The sequence below is a fragment of the Xenopus laevis genome, chromosome 7L (assembly GCF_017654675.1).
Source record: "Xenopus laevis strain J_2021 chromosome 7L, Xenopus_laevis_v10.1, whole genome shotgun sequence".
In the NCBI taxonomy this organism is placed as follows: Eukaryota; Metazoa; Chordata; class Amphibia; order Anura; family Pipidae; genus Xenopus; species Xenopus laevis.
This window is the reverse complement of record NC_054383.1, coordinates 99,540,794-99,560,150: the sequence shown is the minus strand read 5'-3', so window position 1 is coordinate 99,560,150 and position 19,357 is coordinate 99,540,794. Positions and strand designations below refer to the sequence as shown.

The 19,357-nt window shown below is 39.3% G+C and overlaps 1 protein-coding gene across 1 annotated transcript in view; it reads right to left on the bottom strand.

The window, feature by feature from the left end:
• Positions 1–8,310: 8,310 nt before the first annotated feature.
• Positions 8,311–19,357, bottom strand: part of LOC108696587 (leucine-rich repeat-containing protein 38) — a 44,649-nt gene continuing 33,602 nt past the window's right edge. Inside the window, exon 2 of the mRNA XM_018226088.2 lies at positions 8,311–8,917. Within this exon, the coding sequence (XP_018081577.1) occupies positions 8,682–8,917 (236 nt within the window). The 3' untranslated portion in view covers positions 8,311–8,681. The remainder of the gene's footprint in view (positions 8,918–19,357) is intronic.

Sequence of the window (19,357 nt, the reverse complement as noted above, 5' to 3'; positions counted from 1 at the left end):
TTTGTTTAGCCAATGACTCTTAAAGGAGATCTAAAACTTAACTAAAGAAGTAGCTAGAAATGTTGTACATTATGTTTTGGGCTTCTGTACCAGCCCAAGGCAACCATAGTCCTTCAACAGTGATGATCTGTGTCTCCAAAGTTGCCCCAGTAGCTCCCCATCTTTTTTTCTGCTTGGGGGCTCACAATATACAGTACACACAGGGGCGATCCTAGCCCCTCCGCCGCCTGAGGCAGCAGCAGTTGCTGCTGCCCCCCCTCCCCCGGAAATTCGCTCTTAAAGTACCAGGAGCAGCATTTTTGCTGCCCCTGGTACCTAGTGGGGCGCTGCCGCCTGAGGTGACAGCCTCAACTCGTCTCATTGGCGAAGCACCCCTGAGTACACATAGAATAGAAATGTCACAATATAAGGCTGATTAGTAATTAATACAGATAATTACTACATGGCAGCACAGAAACCAGCGCAACTAGCATTAGAATTTAATAATCAGCCCTGTAGCATCAGCTTATATTACAGGCAACCTCATTTTCTGCTGGATAATTTGTGACGACCCCTAAGCTTAGCTTCTCAACAGCTGCTCAGAGCCCACTGAGCATGTGAGTGTCGCAGACACTTTCCAAGATGGTGACCCCCTGTGACAAGTTTGAAGTCCTGGATCATTGCTGCTATTGGCAAGCTGAAACTTTAGGCTGGTGCAATAAGATCATTATATAGAACATGGCATTTTTAGCTACATTAATTTTTAGGCTTGAGATCTCCTTTAAAGATTTCCCCCTTAATGGAATCACATTTTTTTGCTAATGATAAGCAGCCATTGGGAGTTTATCTAACTGAGTGCCCCAATCAGTTAGCCCTTTTTTGGTCTCTTTAAGAACTATGGGGGTGATTTTATGAGCTATCCAGACAGAGTCGAACTGGGCCGGCGGGACACCGGGAAAAAACACGGCGGGCCTCCGGCTCTTGTGGGCCCAGCCAGCCCAGATCCGCATCATGTGTTTCTTCCGTAACAGCAAAAACTCAGTGGGGGTCATTTATCAACACTGGGCAAATTTGCCCATGGGCAGTAACCCATGGCAACCAATCAAATGGCGGCATTCATTGTTCTACTTGCAGCTGGCTTCAAAAAGCTAATCACTGATTGGTTGCTATAGGTAACTGCCGATGTGCAAATTTGCCCAGTATTGATAAATGAGCCCCAATGTGTGGCAGAGGGGGGCCTAAAGAAGTCGCAGCAAAAAACTCAGCTCGCGAGCGATTGTGCGCATGCACACACATGTGGCGGAGGGGGCCCTGAGGCAGCAGCCCCCCAGTCCAACCCTGTATCCAGATAAAACAAGATAATGTAATTGACACAGGACCCAGCTCCACCCATGGAACACTCCAATAAGCCTCAGATGATCCTTGCTCCAGTAAATTTTCCTTTGCCTCTCTGCACCAACTAATTTAACCCACGTTGCATGACTTCACATTATACCATTCCTAAAATGTAAAAAATATTTTATGTTATCCTTTACTTATACAGAGCAAAAATATTCTGCAGCACGTTTTAAAGATTATTTATTATTCACAATGGTCCCTGCCCAAGTGGACCGTCACATTCATATAACACACATGCCTTAAGGCAAAATATATCAGGAGCCAATTAACTTGCCTGCATGTATTGGAGTGTGGGAGGAAACAGGAGTTCCCCGGGGTAACCTCCGCAGACACAGGGAAAACATACAAAACTCTTTCATATAGGCAGCATGGACCACTCAGAGAGCAGCACTTTGAAGCTGAGGTAGATTCCAGTTTTGGCACTATCTGCAAAGATATTCCATTTTACACAATCCAAAAATAAACAGGTAGATTAATTGCCTTCCGACTGTAAAATCTACCGGAGCAGGGAATGAAGTATAATCCCTATATATACCAAATACATTTATGGGCACCCTATTCTTTTTTAATAATCCCCTAGAAGAATTTAGCAGACTTGGGTTTAGATCAGTTTAGATTAGATCAGACCTTAGGGGGCTCACCAGGTTCCATACCTCGGGGCCCCATGGCGTGTATCACGCATGTGCGAACGCCGACACACATGCACATGCGTGAACTCCACCACATATGCACAGACGCCAGCGTATGCGCACATGTTCGCCGCTGTGCTGGCCCACAACTTGTTTTTTTATAATGGGCCCAGCCAAATGGGGACTGTATCTGGCCCAGCGGGAGCCCACAGGGCCCAGTCCGACCCTGCGTGGCGGCAACTGGGGGCCGGAAGGGAGTTTAGGAAGCAGCGTTAAAAGCAGGTCCGGTCCAGTCCGACCCTGTCTACAATTAGTATAGATACTGGTATATATAAGTGATGTGAGTGTATGGAGGGGTCAGTGTGAGTGTGTGTATGGACGGACGCTGGGTTTCATTTGGAGGGGTTGAACTTGATGGACATTGGTCTTTTTTTCAACCCAACTTAACTTTGTAACTATGAAACTCTCTACAAAAAGGAATATATACTGCACCTTTAGGGCAATGACAGACTGGACATTTGTTGCCCCTGCAATTCATTTTGGCTACAGTGGAAACCTCCCTTTTTTACTCTCCACCAGCTAACCTGCGACTGCGGAAGCTCTGCAGCGATTCTCTGTAGCTGAGATTAATCACAGGCAGCAAAATGTCCTGTCTGTCATTGTCCTTATAGTACCCAGGGGTGTAACTACAGAGGAAGCAGAACCTGACGCTGCATGGGAGGCCCAGGAGGTATAGGGGCCCTATGAGGCTCCTATTCATATACAATTCCAATAAATATGGGTAAAACAAGTCAAACTCTAGGCATTTTGGGAGCCTGAAAAATAATTTGCTGTGTGGTCCAGTAACATCTAGTTATGCCACTGTCAGAGCAAACAAAACAAAATAAAAGTTCTTTGTGTTAGTTCATGGGGCTCCTAACTGAACGAAAGATAAGGAATGAAAAATAACATTATAACTGGAGACAACCAATTTGATAAGCGCTTAATGCATCTACACAATTGTGCCTGGTTTGCAAAGACTCTTTCGTCTAAAGGCTCCCATACACGGGCCGACAAAAGCTGCCGACAGACAGAGTCTGACAGGCGTCCCTGATCGATATCTTGCAGAAAGTCGGCCAGATGCAAATGGGGCAGGGTAAAAAATCCGGTCGGATCGTGACTACATCTGTTCATTGATGCGGTCCCGCGATCCGACATCCCGTATTGCCTCCATTCTGATTCGATCATTGGGCCATAGGGCCCACGATTGGATCAGCCAATACCGCCCACCTCAATGTGGGCATATCGGGGAGAGATCCGCTCATGTGGCGACATCCGAATACAGTTTTAAACGAGCGGATGTTCCTATGTGTGGCCACCTTAACAATACATATATATATCCAAGCTCGTCCCCCTGTTTTCAACCTGGAATTTCATTTGCTCGACAACCTAAACCTGCACACAGACGCCAAGCGATTCAGTTATAGTAAATGAACAATAATTTTATTTCATAAGGTCCTATAAATAAAGTATGTACAACGAATTTGCAAAACTAACTTAAGAATGGCAAGAGGCCAAAGAAAAAAAATCTAAATTGACATTGTATTTTTTAAGACAAATATGCACAACATATTTGTAAGACAGCAGATTAATAAAATACATAGTAAAAAAAAAAACTGCCCTTGTTTATAAATAGACATCTACATGTATTACACATGGCACAGGAGAGAGTCAAGTCACTTCACTTAAATTCCAATATAAATTTGTCACTGTTTACAATATTTCACATACGTTTCTAACACATTATTTGAAAGTTCATTGCACTGTTTGAATATAAACGCAGGAGGACTGGAATGGAAGACTCGTCTATTGTTCCTTTTAATATCTGATAAGTGTTATCCCTCAAATAAGTCGTCTATGCGCCTCAAAACCTAGTTTGGCTGTGTACAGAGCACTTGAATCAGCTAAATAATGCTGTCGTTCTGCAGGAGGCTCCGGTGCCCTCTAAAATATGCATGGAAAAGTCATGCAATACCACAGGATAAACTTTATACAGGGCAAACAAAGGTTTATCGTCTGGGAGGTTTTTATTCCGGCACAAAACCAACTTGATTTAAGCATTTCTCTGGGAAAGGAATATGAGAAAATAAAGGAACCTCCTTGTTTTGGGGTTGAGGCCTAGAACATAAGGAATGGATATTATGAAACATGATGTGCAACATGTATATTCTGCTGTCACTAAGGAAACCCAATGGGGGTTATTTACTAGAACTTAATTTTATCTCTTTGTTTCAATTAATTTTTTTTTCTATAATTCCCATCCTATATCTATCTATAGTGATGGACGAATCTGTCCCGTTTCAAATCACAGAATAATTCATGAAACGGCGGAAAAAAAATCACAGAACTCCGGCAATTTTTATACACGCAACTATATTTTGTCCAAATGCATTTTCAATTTTGACGCACGACAATCTTTATTTGCCGCAGCGGACTTTGCCCTCCCCCCGCAAATTGCAGGCACCGAAACGTGGAAATTCACCGCAAATCCTTGCCTGCCAAATTTATTCGCCCATCACTACTTATTTATTAATAATATAACTCGAATAAAGCGAATCGGTTAAACACTTTATCGGACTAAATAGAGCGCAAACCACAATATCTTCAAATTGGGATAGGGACAACTCCCATTGACTTATACTTGACCTCAACATGTGAGATGGCAGATTTTTGGATTCAGGCTTTTTGCAGCATCAGGGTATAATAAATCTCGAAAAAATTCAAGTTTTTTTTTTCACGAAAAATGTGAGTTTTTGCCCTGAAAAGCCCAACCATAAAAATGTAGTAAATAATTTAGTAAATAACCCCCTTAGGCTGAAATTGATCAATGTGTAGGGTTTGTTACACATCCACAATATTGTATGCTGCTTTATTGAAATCAGAGCAACATCATTTCTCAAGTATATGTTTTTATATTTAATTGAAAAACTATTTTTCGTTAAATTTTGACTGTGTAAAAGAAATGGCCTTCTGCATCCTAAATGGAAAAAAGGGATGGGACCTGTTATCCAGAATGCTTGAGACCTGGGGTTTTCCGGATCTTTCCGTAATTTGAATCTTTATACCTTATAACTGTCTATGAGAAAATCATGTAAACATTAAATAAGGCTGGTTTTGCTTCTTATAAAGATCATTTATATCTTCGTTGGGATCAAGTACAAGCTACTGTTTTATTATTACAGAGAAAAGGGAAATAATTTAAAAAAAAATTGTATTATTTGGGTAAAATGGAGTCTATGGGAGATGGCCTTCCTGGAGCTTTTCTGGATAACGGGTTTCCAGATAACAGATCCCATACCTGTAAATGGTTAATTAAACCCATTTTAAGTGATTGCACATTTCTAGCATTACGTTTATAAATAAGTACTGTCTACTTCAGATTAAAGTAGAATTGTTTGTAAAGCCAAAACCTTCCATGATTTCCAAACATTCAAAGAAGAGCCTTCGTAGAGATAAATCATTTCCTTTAACTTAAGAGAAAGCAAGCTGTTAAAATGGAAAAATATTGCCCTTTTGACATGAGCTCATTCAGTCCGGCTAATGTAAAATAGTGCAGTAACACTATCTGGAACTTCTGAAAATAAATATTTATGTTTTTTTTTACACAGGTAGATGTTATACATGATTACTTTGTTTGAGAGGAAACCATGATGGTCTGCCTGTGACTCACAAGTGCTATTTTCCCATTCCCCCATAGACTGGCAGAGCCAATCAAACCTTCCCTCACCTTGTTCCACGTTGACATGATGGATTCTGGGATTCTCTGTAAAGCAGAGAGACTTCATGTCCCAGAATCCATCACATCAACAAGGAAGGAGGTATTGTTCAGTGTAAAAATAAAAACTGGGTAAATAGATAGTCTGTGCAAAATAAAAAACATTTCTAATATAGTAAGTTAACCAAAAATGTAATGTATAAGGGCTGGAGTGACTGGATGTCTAACATAATAGCCAGAACACTACTTCCTGCTTTGCAGCTCTCTTGGTTTCCCCTGATTGGTTACCAGGCAGTAACCAATCAGTGACTTGAGGAGGGCCACATGGGTCATAACTGTTTACTTTTGAATCTGAGCTGAATGCTGGGGATCAATTCCAAACTCACGGAACAGTTATGTCCCATGTGGCCCCCCTTAAAGTCACTGACTAACTCAGTTAGAGTGCTGAAAAGCAGGAAGTAGTGTTCTGGCTGTTATGTTACACATCCAGTCACTCCAGTCTTTATACATTACATTTTTGGCTAACTAACTATATTAGTATTTTTTTTCATTTTGCACAACCTATCTATTTAACCCGTGTTTATGTTTACACTGAACTGTTCCGTTAAGAAGTGGGGGAATTGTTCCCTCGAGTCGGAGGCAGACTGTTATTGTTTCCTGTCAGGCTGAAGAATTAAATATGTCTGTATAAAAAAGTATATTTATTTTATATAATATGTATTTGTGGTTTATGTGTAATTTTTACCAAACCCAACTGAATGAGCTCATGTCAATGGGGGGGGGGGGGCTTATTTTCCCTTTAAATCCCCTTTATTATTGGTTTTAATCTATTCCTTAAACTCACTGTAATATTTGTAATAAAAATCATCCCTAATAGTAAGTAGGGACAATATAGATATACAATAAATATATAGATATAGAAACATTTTGGAATGTAAAATGGATTTTTTCTTCTTTGCCCAGTACGTAATTATTGTTGTGACTTAGCTGACTATACACTTCATTCTGATTTTTCCCCCGCGGGTTGTATTTTTAATTAACAAGTCTTGATTGCTATTGTAAGGCATTAGCAAAGTGAAACAGAAAAGTCATAGCTTCAAATGAGTTGTCTTTCTTCATTTTCCGAGAAACTGGTATTTGAAGATCTTGTTGATAGACTGCACAGAATTCAGTACAGGAATAAGGTGATCCACCACTTTATGTTTGCTCACAGAGTGATCAATTCTAACAGAAAAACATAATTTAACTTTTCCTTCAAATTATTTCAAGAACGCAAGCATGAGACCAGTGCTTCTGATTTTCATATATTTTCAAGGTGAAAGAAAATGAATCATTGGAATATTTCTCTAGGGGAAAAAGCTAAATGTATTGTATGGGCTGCTCAGCGAGTCACCACTAGAATAATGTATTATGCAGATGCACCCAGTTATACTGTATATTACCTCCAGTATAGATGAATGCTTGTATTTACAATGGTTTTGATGCAGAACTTTACATGCCTGCAGATCCGCCAAAACAGGAATTTTGGAAAATTTTGCTTTGTAGGGGTCAGAAGAGTTAGTAGTGAGACAATCACATTTAGTAAAGCTTTGCCTCAGGAATTACCTTATTCCCTACCCTACAGCTCAATAATGTTGAAGTTTGACTCTGCATCTTAACAGACAGCTTTTCCCATTGCGCATTTTCAGGTCAAAAGACCGCCTGTCACTGACTCTGAAAGGCATGGAAATGACACAGAGCAGTGTCTGGCGTTTCTCTGCAGAATGAAATTTGCTGGTGGAGAAACATTACGTATGCCATTGGCCTTATACTTGAACCTTAGACTTCTCGTTATATTAAGCAAACTGAACCAAAATGCAGCACAATTCATGAAACTTTGTGGTATACTCCAAACCTCACTTACTGTACATCCTGGGTTTTATGCATTCTATAAAAAAAATAAATGTAAATATAAGAGACTACATAAGAATGACTTAGTTCGCTGAATGTAAACATTAATATAGAAGACATAGGACAAGACACATGATAGATAGATAGATAGATAGATAGATAGATAGATAGATGAATGACATACAGTAGGACAAGACACAGATAGATAATGGATAGATGGACAGACAGTCAGACAGACAGACAGACAGATAGAGATAGATAGATAGATACAGTAGATGATAGATAGATAGATAGATAGATAGATAGATAGATAGATAATGAATGGATGGACAGACAGACAGATGATAGATATATAATGGATGGATGGATGGAGAGATAGATGATAGATAGACATATATATATATAGATAAATAGATGATAGATAGATAAAAAATAATGGATGGATGGATGGGTAGAAATATGATAGATAGATAGATAGATAAATGACAGACAGTAGGACAAGACACAGATAGATAATGGATAGATGGACAGACAGACAGACAGACAGACAGACAGACAGACAGATAGATAGATAGATAGATAGATAGATAGATGATAGATAGATAGATAGATGATAGATAGATAAATGAATGACATACAGTAGGACAAGACACAGATAGATAATGGATAGATGGACAGACGGATGAAAGATAGATAATGGATGGACAGACAAACAGATGATAGATAGCTAATCTGAAAATGACAGCTAAAATGCAGAATTCAATTATCTTTCAGGAGGATGTTTATACTAACTATACAGCACCCTTTGTCATTTATAAATAATGACCATAATGTTTTCTTGGCTTTGAGGGCCTTTTTATCAAGTCATAATGAAATTGTTTCCTCTTGATGTTCTCTCGTGTTTCTGAATCATTTTAAATTGAATAATAGCCTGCCTTTATTTTTCTACAATTCATATGATGGAATATATTATATTATTTGGTCTATCCATTTGGATGAAAACAAAAACTAAATAGAAATGTTGGTATTTCTTATTCCTCGTCTTCATCCTCGTCTTTGCTTGGAGCACATCTTTGGAAGCAGTGTACTGTTGTAGCCAAGAAAAAACTTGAGAAAATGGCAGCGATTGAAACAACCACCCCAGATAAAAATATAATCAAAAAGTCTATGGTTGACAATCTGTATTTGCATTCCCTGAAACTGATGTCCGATAGCTCATGCAGGAAAATTCTCCGATCTTCTAATGTGCACTGGATTTCTTCCACACCTAAAAGAATGACAGAAAAAATGAATATTACTATGTGATGTGAGCGCTTCGTTAACATGGAGGCTTAGCAGTAACATATAGAAGAGCAGATCATCTCACAGTCAGCTGTACCTGAAATGTTTCCTTTAACAGACCATTGACAGCTATGTCCCTTAGGGCTGAATACCATATATGGCTGTGTTCTTCTGTCTGGCCTCAAACAGACCAGGATTGTTTTTTAAATTGTTGACTTAAGTGGTCACTAACAGTTACTGAGTCACCTGTGTTGACCTATATGGGGTCAGTCATGGTGATATTTGGGATTCTCTAGATTAAGAGCCAAGTAGGGTGAGATTTGGACAAGCACCTTCTATAATAAATTTAGGGTTGGACTGGGGGGCCTGTATCCCACAGGGCTACTGTCTCAGGTGCTCCGTTTTGGCCCCTGCCGCAAAGCCCCCTCTGAGCCCCCCGCCCCAGACGCAACCCCCTCAACTCCCCCCGTGTACATCTTGCCACAACCAGGGCTGGAGAGGGAGGGGCGGGACAGTCACAATGGGTCTGAAATGGCCGGGCAAATGAGAGCCAGGGCCCACCTGTTTTTTTCCCGGTGTCCTGCCAATCCAGCCGACCCTGAATTTATTTGAGATCAAAAGGCAGAAACAGATCAAAATAATAAATGCAATATTTCAATGTATTACTTTTTTTTAGAAAGTAAAGATGTAAGGGTTTCTAGTACAGTATGCATGATAAGTACGGTTATAATCTTTTTATGTACTACATGGTGTCCTTCCCTACTCTTACTTCTCCTGTACATGCTATCGCCAAACTCTTTCTACCCTGGCATATTATTATGGATGCATTTCTGGATGGAAGACTGGCAACATAGACAAATAGATGTTATTGGAGGCCACAAACCTAAAAAAGAGAGAGAGGCAAGAAGAATAAAGCAATACATATTTGAGGATTTATGGGGGAATGTAATAAAAGTTGGTAAAATAAATAAATATTCACAATGCGAAAAGTTATACCTTTATGTGCAAATTTGCCTTTGGACAAATGTAATATAGCTTTTGTGAATCCAGAAATTGTTTAGCGACCACTTCCGACAGGGGAAGGAGGTCTGCGAATTTTATTGTTTGTGCCAGTGCGCAGTGAATGTAATAAAACTTACGACAGCTTCAAGCACTTCTTAAAAATGGGCAATGCACAATTAAAATTCGCAATGCAATAACAGTTTAAGGAAGAATATTACATTGGGAAATGTGAATTTTTATTCTTATTTGTGCAAATTGTTTTGCTCTTTGCAACCTTTAGTACATTCCCCCAATTAGACTTCAATTCCACTTTGCAAATTCAGGAATCGTTTTGTACTGCAAAAGAATCAAGCCAATCAATTTGCACACCTATATTTTGATCCCTAATGGCATGATCCTTGCACCCCACTCAGTATGCAGTGAGATTAAGGATAAAAATAAATTTGCTGTATAATAAGGGATAAGAGTCATAGGATAAGCCAATGAATGTATATGGACTCCCATTCATAAGTCAGCTCATAGCAATTCACAAATCTGTAATGATTTATAGGTTAGAAGAGATTGTAAATACAATTTTGCCTAAGGAATGAAAATATATTTAATATACTTTCCAGTATATATTAATTACAAGTGTAATACTTTTGAAATACTTTTGAAATGATTTGTAAATGCAATTGCTATTGAAAGCTGTATCATATATTTCTGTCCATTTTTGTTTTTTTCATGTTCTCTAATGAATAAACTTAGAAATAAAGAGAAGTCATTACAGGAATTAGAGTCTTGAGTGGAGAAAAGTTGGCTACTGGTGCATTCCTCAGTGGTGCATGGTAATGCAAAATTTCATAGTTGGCTGTATTTAAGGGATGCATCTAAAACTATTTTCAAGATTTGAAACGTGAGCTTGAGTTCACAGACTGGGGCAGGAGTTTTCACTACCAAAAATAAGAGAATCATGCTCCCCCACAAAACTAAGAGCTGAATGTCATATCTAAAACAGGAGTGCATGTTATTTTTCATGTGGAGGGCTGTGGAGTACAAATAACTTCTCATAGTTGCTATATGATGCCCCTGCAAAAAGCTTTGCCTGGGGGGACTTTCTCACCTCACTACATTGATGAAACTCTCCAAGACACAACAACTTTAAGCACTTGTAGAAATACCAGGGCATTTGATATCTAATAACACTGGTGACAGTTGTGGTTAATGACTATGGACAAATGTGGTATGGGAGCAAATACAAGGTCTGCACTGGGCCATCAATTGACTTGCATTGCAGCCACATTCCAGACCATTCCAGCCAAGCTCCGACTGTCAAACCAAATTTGTACCCCAACACTGTTCAAAACAAATAATCTGATAGACTTAGAGAGCATAACAAGAAGAAAAAACAACTCATTAATTAAAATGTGTTCTAGCCTTCTATAAAGTAATGGCATCTACAATATACTCCTTTTGGGTTTCAGCTATTTTGAGAAAAGGTGTGGTAGGTCCAGGAGACCAATGAAATGCTCATTGCATAACATGTTTCATGGAGAGAACTGCATTTCTTTCACTTGGACATGAGACATCTCAGTTCATTAATGAGGACAAAGCTCACTAATGTTTAAGTATATCAAACCATCCACTTACAGTATCTCCTTTGACTGTATCTGATTCCTTGTTACCATGCTTAAGGAATTCTAGCTTATAACAAATCAAGAGCAATCACCCTGTATAGGAAAAAATCTGGTTTAATATTTTTTTTACATCCAAAGGATTTCATTAGACTTGAGAGAGGAGGGGGTCATTCTTCCATCTGTATAGATCACTGGTAAGGCCCTATCTAGAATATGCCGTACAGTTTTGGTCTCTAGTGCTTAAACAGGACATTATTGAATTAGAGGGTTACAGAGAAGGGCAACTAAGCTGGTAAAAGGTATGGAAAATCTTAGCTATGAGGTAAGACTGGCCAAGTTGGGGTTGTTCACGCTGGAGAAGAGGCTGATACATTAGATAGCTTTAAGAAGGGGTTGGATGGCTTTTTAGCAAATGAGGGAATACAGGGGTATGGAAGATAGCTCATAGTATAAGTTGATCCAGGGACTGCAAAACTTTGCCAAGTTAAAGCAGTCAAGGTTTCATAGAAGTCAATTGGACTTTTTTAACCATTTAAAATTTAGAGGTTTTCTAATTATTTTTCTGTAATTGTAACTTGAATTTTTAGAGGTTTTAGAGAAATTTTCACATTTTTTTTCAGATCGATCAGAGATTTTTCATTTGTGCGTTTTTTATTTGGATCTTTAATAACTTTCATGGCATTCGTGGTTTAAGAGAAATAGAGTTTAATCATGGTTTCAAAAAGCTTAAATACCACTAAAATTCAACCCTTAATAAATGGACCTCCATATGAAGGATCTAGCCCCAGTTTTCTACTAAACAATTTTATTAGTTTGCCTGATTTCAATTACATGGTCAATGGTTCAGAAACAATTGATCTATTTTTGTAATTATTACCAAGCTGTTAGCAGGTGGCAATTATATTTTGTCATTATAGCTTGCAAATTGAAAATTATCAAGTGAATTAACATTTTAGTTGGATTTTTAATCCCCACTCAATTTCATCAGTTTGGTCAGTAGTGTTTTTTCAGTCCAAGGTTATATAATTTAGCTTCATCTATTATGTGTCAAAGGGTCCATTTATGAATTTAGTGGACTAAGTAATAACATAAGCAAACATATACAATAACATATACAAAATGACTTCTGTGATTGCACAAGGACCCTTACTGAGTTCAAAGTTCGGTGCATGCACAGTTGTTATTGCTACAATTGCAGGAATATTGCTATAACTGCGCATGCGCCAACACGGCACTTACTTTCTCAAGTTTCCCAAAGTGCTGAAGATGGCCCTGTGAACTCCACTGTGCTGACTCTGCAATGAGGGGTAATTACCAGCTTAGGGACATTTACTCGTGTGAAAACCTGTGTAGGGGGGAGCAGGGAGGAGGGACTATTGGGGGTAGGGTTTTTATTAGAAAGGGGGGTTTAGTTCTCCTTTAAGGCAACTTTGGAGCTGCCCAACCCCCAAGGAACTGGAGAAGTAGATTTGAATTGAGGCAAGTTGAGAAATGGTGTAATAGTGCTTCTCTGCGCTAGGATCATGGACCCCCACAGACCACCCTGGACCCCCTACAGCACAAAAGAGGTGAGCGTAGGGAGGAGGGGTGGCAGCAACAAGCTGTCTCGGGTGACAAAGAGGTGAAAACTGACTGGCTTATAGTATGCCAGTTAATAATAAATGATTTTAATTAAGGGCACTTCTTCCCTAAAGCTGGTGGCACATGGGGATTTTTATTGCTTGTGTTTCACTGGCTTCAAGCCAGTTGAGAAGCACCTGAAACCACTACTGTCATCTCCTATCCACTTAAATGGGAAATGCCTGACAGCTCCAGTACTGCCATTTTTCAGCAATAAATTGTTGTGTGCCATCTATATTACTGTGTTCAGATGGGTGAGGGCACATTTCAACACAGATATTCCATAGCAATTTCTTTCTGACAGGTCATTAATGCAATCGGTTGTATTGGCAATGGAAAGTGTTGGAGCTCAACCCTTAGATAACTGGGCACAGGGTCAGACTGGGCTGGCGGGACACCAGGAAAAAACCTGGTGGGTCCCTGCTCTTTTGGGCCCAGCCGGCCCAGACCCGTTCCCTGGACTCCTACTCCTCACCTCCCTTCTGAACCCGGTCACGTCCCTAACACAACAGATAAAGGTACGTGCGCACAAGTGCGGGCACGGGGGGAGGGGCTAGATGAGAGATGACTTTGTGGCTGGGGGGCCAGGGGCATGGTGCGGAGGCCCTGAGGCTGTAGGCCCAGTAGACCCTGGGCCCCCAGTCCAACACTGACTGGAGATGGTTCCCTCAATTCTGAGCTCTCATGCCCAACTACCCCAACAACTACTCTGTTGCCTTGCCTTGGTGGGAAACTAAAATAAATATACACATCTTACCATGGGCAATTGCTACAAGGGGATCTCATAGAATACAATACATTTTTAAACACTGGTTTCAGGATCTTTTGTACTGACAAACCTTTTGCCACTGTGTTACAAGGTGCAGACTGCAAACAGAATAATCCATTGTCCAAGCACCACTGGTATGTACATTGGCCATTAGTGCCCATACTCTTGTTCCTGAGGCAATGAGAATGATGTGACTCTTATTAGCACTTTGATACACAACTGAAAACCCAAATCCATGACAACCTTATATATCAGTAGGTGTTCTGACTATGATTCTCATTTCTTCCATGTGCCATAATAATAGGTACATTTTGTAAATCATGGAAAATCTTACACAGAAGCAACTTTAGTAGAGCACTATAAAAAAAATGTGAATTTCACTGTTTACCCCCAGAAACACAGTGAGGATCCTTACCGTGGTCAACATCCTTTCCCAGTGCTGTATTCAGTGGTGTAACTAAATGTCACTGTGCCCCACAGAACATTCAATTAGGGCTCCAAACCTATTTAACAAGATACATTTAAATTGCTCATTATTTAGGGCCGTGTTTTCTCTGCAGTCACAACCTTGGCTGTAATTTCTATAGAGGTAGACTTAGGGGTGGGGTGGCTTATACAGTAGATGTCTAGGCCAGTGATTGTATCAAATAGGTACCTGTGCAAAATAGATGCAATCTTCACCCAACAGGATTTTCCAACAAGTTCAACTTGGGCAAGTCCTAACCAGATATCAGTCAAGGAGACGGGTTGTAATATAGCATTGCTGAATCAGAAAACTGTTGTTGGGCTTGATTCAGGAGGTTTTAATGACTGACTTTCCTTTGTTCAGTTTAGGTTACATCCATAAAAACCTAAGACTGAGCAGCCACCCACCTTTGAAAATATTATAACATAAAAGTAAGGAAAAGCTGAAGTGTTCAAAAAAAGTGTATGAATACCACCCATCTATTCATTTAGGTTCCCTGTCATCCAATCTACTGCATACGACAACATTTAGGGGCAGATTTATTAAGGTTTGAGTTGTGTTTTCCACAAAAAATATAAAGTTTTCAAAATTATTTTTGAGTCAAAAATCTATTTTTCAGGTTAAAAAAACATTTTTCAAGATTTATTATACCCTAACCCTGGAAATAGCTCAAATCCAAAAATACACCATCTAAAACCTGTCAAGGTCATGAAGAAGTCAATAGCAGAACTCCCAAAATTTTGCTCAAAAAATTCGATCAATCTGAGTGATTTGAGTTTTTTCTGTCGAAAATTCAAATTTATAAGGTTGCTAACCATGAACTCGCTGATTTGAGTTTTTTCCATTCACATTTTTTCAAATTAGAAACCATTCAAGTTCATTCGAGTTTCAAAAAAGCTCATATAACTTTACAATTTGACCTTTGATAAATAACCCCCTTACTGCATGTTAGAAAGCTGACTTAACACCCATGTAGCAATTTACTGGCTCCAATAGGAGCAAATTACATTTAGGGGCAGATTTGTCAAGGGTCGAATTTCAAAGTAAAAAATACTTTGAAATTCGACTATTGAATTGAAATACTTCAAATTCGAATATCGAATTTGAACCTTTTTGATCGAATTTGGGTATTCTGCGATCGAAGTAAAATCGTTCGATCGAACAATGAAATCCTTAGAATAGAACGAAGAAGGTCCCCATAGGCATATAACTTTGGCAGGTTTCATTTGGCGAGGTATTGAAGTCGAAGTTTTTTTACAGAGACAGTACTTCGATTATCGAATGGTCGAATATTCAAACTATTTTACTTCCAATCGAATTCGAAGTAAATTCGAAGTTGTAGTATCCTATTCAAAAAATTACTTAGAATTTCGATTTTTTTTACTTTGAAAATTCCCTCTAATTCACTTCGACCCTTGATAAATCTGCCTCTAAAAGTACTGTGCGTTGAGATGCTCAGGATAAATAACAAGTATAGGACCATATAATATGGAAGTATATAATATTGTGTCTATATCATATGCAGCCCTGGTACAACAGCAAGGGTAAACAGAACAGGAAAAACAGCATTGATTGTTCCTCTCAACATCATCGATCTGATTGAATTTTCTGCCAAGCAAAACAGTTTCTATTTTAAGCAGTGACAACTGTGCCTGAAGAATAAAGGGTACATGAAATATGAAGATAAAATCAATAATAGGGATGTCGCGGACTGTTCGCCGGCGAACTTGTTCGCGCGAACATCGGCTGTTCGCGTCCGCCGCAAGTTCGCGAACGTCGCGCGACGTTCGCCAATAGGCGTTCGCGTCAAAATCGTTCGACCATTCGACCATTCGATCGCTAAAATCGAACGATTTTCGTTCGATTCGAACGAAAATCGTTCGATCGAACGATTAAAATCCTTCGATCGTTCGAATCGAACGATTTTCGGATGTTCGAAGTTCGCGAACTGTTCGCGAACTGTTCGCAATTTTTGCCGGTGTTCGCGAACGGCGTTCGCGAACACATTATCGGCGGTTCGCTACATCCCTAATCAATAAGTGACAATTTATTAAATATTGACATGTGTGATATGAAAGTATTTTTGTAATGGGATTCTGTCACCTGACAAAGAAAGGCACAGACCCCCAAAGTTGTTCTTTGCAGTAATGCTGGTTAATAAATAAGAGACTTGCACAGCAAGCTGTGCTATGACTTCTGTTTTACTTCATTGCTCGACTCCTATGGGTGATTGCACATTAAATGCACATGGGGCTCCCTACATATTTAGTTTATTAGTAGGTGGAGGCAATCCCTCTTGCATATTACAACACTGAGTTGTAAGAAGTGAATGAACTCATAGGTAGGGCTGGGTTTGACTTTTTATTTTTAACTCCGTTAACTATTTTTACTCCTACTAGCTAAGATATTTTCTTGTTTTTTGTCTATTTCCAATGCAAGCCTGAATTATACACACATCGTAGGCAAAGTTTTCATCAGGGGAACAGAAAATAATAAAATACTGCAACTTTGAGAGACCTGCAGGCTTTCCCACGTGTGATATTTCTCTTTGCTCCCCCTCTGCTAGGCTCTAAAGTACTTGGGCTGAACCACTTCACCAGCAAATGTATGGTTCTTTATATTTTCTAAAGAAATACCTAAAATAGGATGCCTTTGCTCTGCTACTTCTCACCAGCCTACTTTTCTGCTCTGTTGCCTACAGGGCCAAGATTAGAAATCACGGGGCCCTGTACAACAAAATGTTCAGGGCCCCCTGGACCCCGCCCACCCCGGCCCCCAAGCCCCACCCCAGATCCTGCCCACTCCACACTACAGTTAAAAGACCACATAGACGTCAGTGCTAAAAAAGGTAACCCCCCCACACACACAAGTTATAAAAAGCTATTGATGGTCAGGCCCCCTTATAAGTTAAAAAAAACTGTTGTGCCAGTGCACCCCATAATTTTTTTTTAAAAAAATTGGTGGTCAGGGCCCCCCTATGAGTTAAAAAAAAAATTGGTGATCAGGGCCCCCCTACAAGTTAAAAAAAATAATTGGTGATCAGGGCCCCCCTATAAGTTAAAAAAAAATAATTGGTGATCAGGGCCCCCCTATAAGTTAAAAAAAAATAATTGGTGATCAGGGCCCCCCTATAAGTTAAAAAAAAATAATTGGTGATCAGGGCCCCCCTATAAGTTAAAAAAAATAATTGGTGATCAGGGCCCCCTTTATAAGTTAAAAAAAAATAATTGGTGATCAGGCCCCCCCCTATAAGTTAAAAAAAAACAAACATATGCGACCAGGGCCCCCTATAAAAAAAACATTGGTGATCAGGGCCCCCTGCAAGTAAAAAAAAATTGGCCAGATCCCCCCAAATTTTTTTAAAAATTGCTTGCCAGGGTTTAGTGTCTAAGGGCCCCGGATCCCTTTTTCCGCGGAGTCCTTGAAGCACCTATCTTCTAAAGGTCTTCCTTTACAGGTTCCCCTGCCATAATCTTGTCTTCCAACAGACCTGTGTTTAAACCTGTCACAACAGGTATCATTACATACTAGACAGGTGGCATGCTTATACAGTTTCTCTCTGAAATATTGCATTGTAGAAAGATGAGAGTATATTTTCATCTGCTATGAACTTCTAGCTCATCAAGTAACTATTTATAAATGCAAATGAGAAATGTGGTAAATTTGTATCTCTCTTGACCTGGGATTATATTTGATATCTCTGGTAACACAGCCCCAGTTCAACTTGCAGAATGTTAGTTTTGTAGATTCTAGAACATGTAATGAACTGCAGTAAATCATGGATCAGACAGTAATGTACACAGATAAGTCATGACAAATGACATTTCATATTCTAGTGAGGCTGCCGCTTACTTGAAAATCTTACGTTTTTTTTATGTAGAAACAATATAACATATATATATTATTAGTATATTATAGCAAATAATAAAATGCTGTATTATTACCCGTGTGTTCCCCTTTACCTTCTTTTGCATTGTATTTTGTTTTATCGCTTAAAGGGGTGGTTAACTTTTAGGGGCCGATTCATCAATAGTCGAATATCGAGGGTTAATTAACCCTCGATATTCGACTGGGAACTAAAATCGTTCGACTTCGAATATCGAAGTCGAACGATTTAGCGCTAATCCTACGTTCGATCGATCGAAGGATTTTTCGTTCGATCGAACGATTAAATCGTTCGAATCGAATGATTCGAAGGATTTTAATCCAACGATCGAAGGAAAATCCTTCGATCAAAAAAAGGTTAGCAAGCCTATGGGGACCTTCCCCATAGGCTAACATTGACTTCGGTAGCTTTTAGCTGCCGAAGTAGGGGGTCGAAGTTTTTTTTAAAGGGCAAGTACTTCGACTATCGAATGGTCGAATAGTCGAACGATTTTTCGTTCGATTCGTTCGATTTCGTTCGAATTCGAACGAATTTAACCAATTCGATGGTCGAAGTACCAAAAAAATACTTCGAAATTCGAAGTATTTTTCATTCGAATCCTTCACTCGAGCTTAGTGAATCGGCCCCTTAGTGTGTTATAGAATGGCCAATTCAAAACAAAGTCAAAAAATCATTTATTTGCCTTTTTCTTCTGACTCATTTCAGCTTTTAAATGGGGGTCACTGGCCAGGTCTAAAAAAACAAATGCTCTGTAAGGCTACAAATGTATTGTTATTGCTATTCTATTCGGGCCTCTCCTTTTCATATTCCAGTCTCTTATTCAAATCATTGCATGGTTGCTAGAGTAACTTAGACCCCAGCAACCAGATTGCTAAAATTGCAAGCTGGAGGACTGCTGAATAAAAAGCTAAGTAGCTCAAAAACCACAAAGATAAAAAATGAAAACCAATTGCAAATTATCTCAGAAAGTCACTCACTACATCATACTTAACATACTAAACAACCCCTTTAAGTCAATTATAATATATTTTGTCAGAATGGAACACTTTACAAACAGAAAGACATGT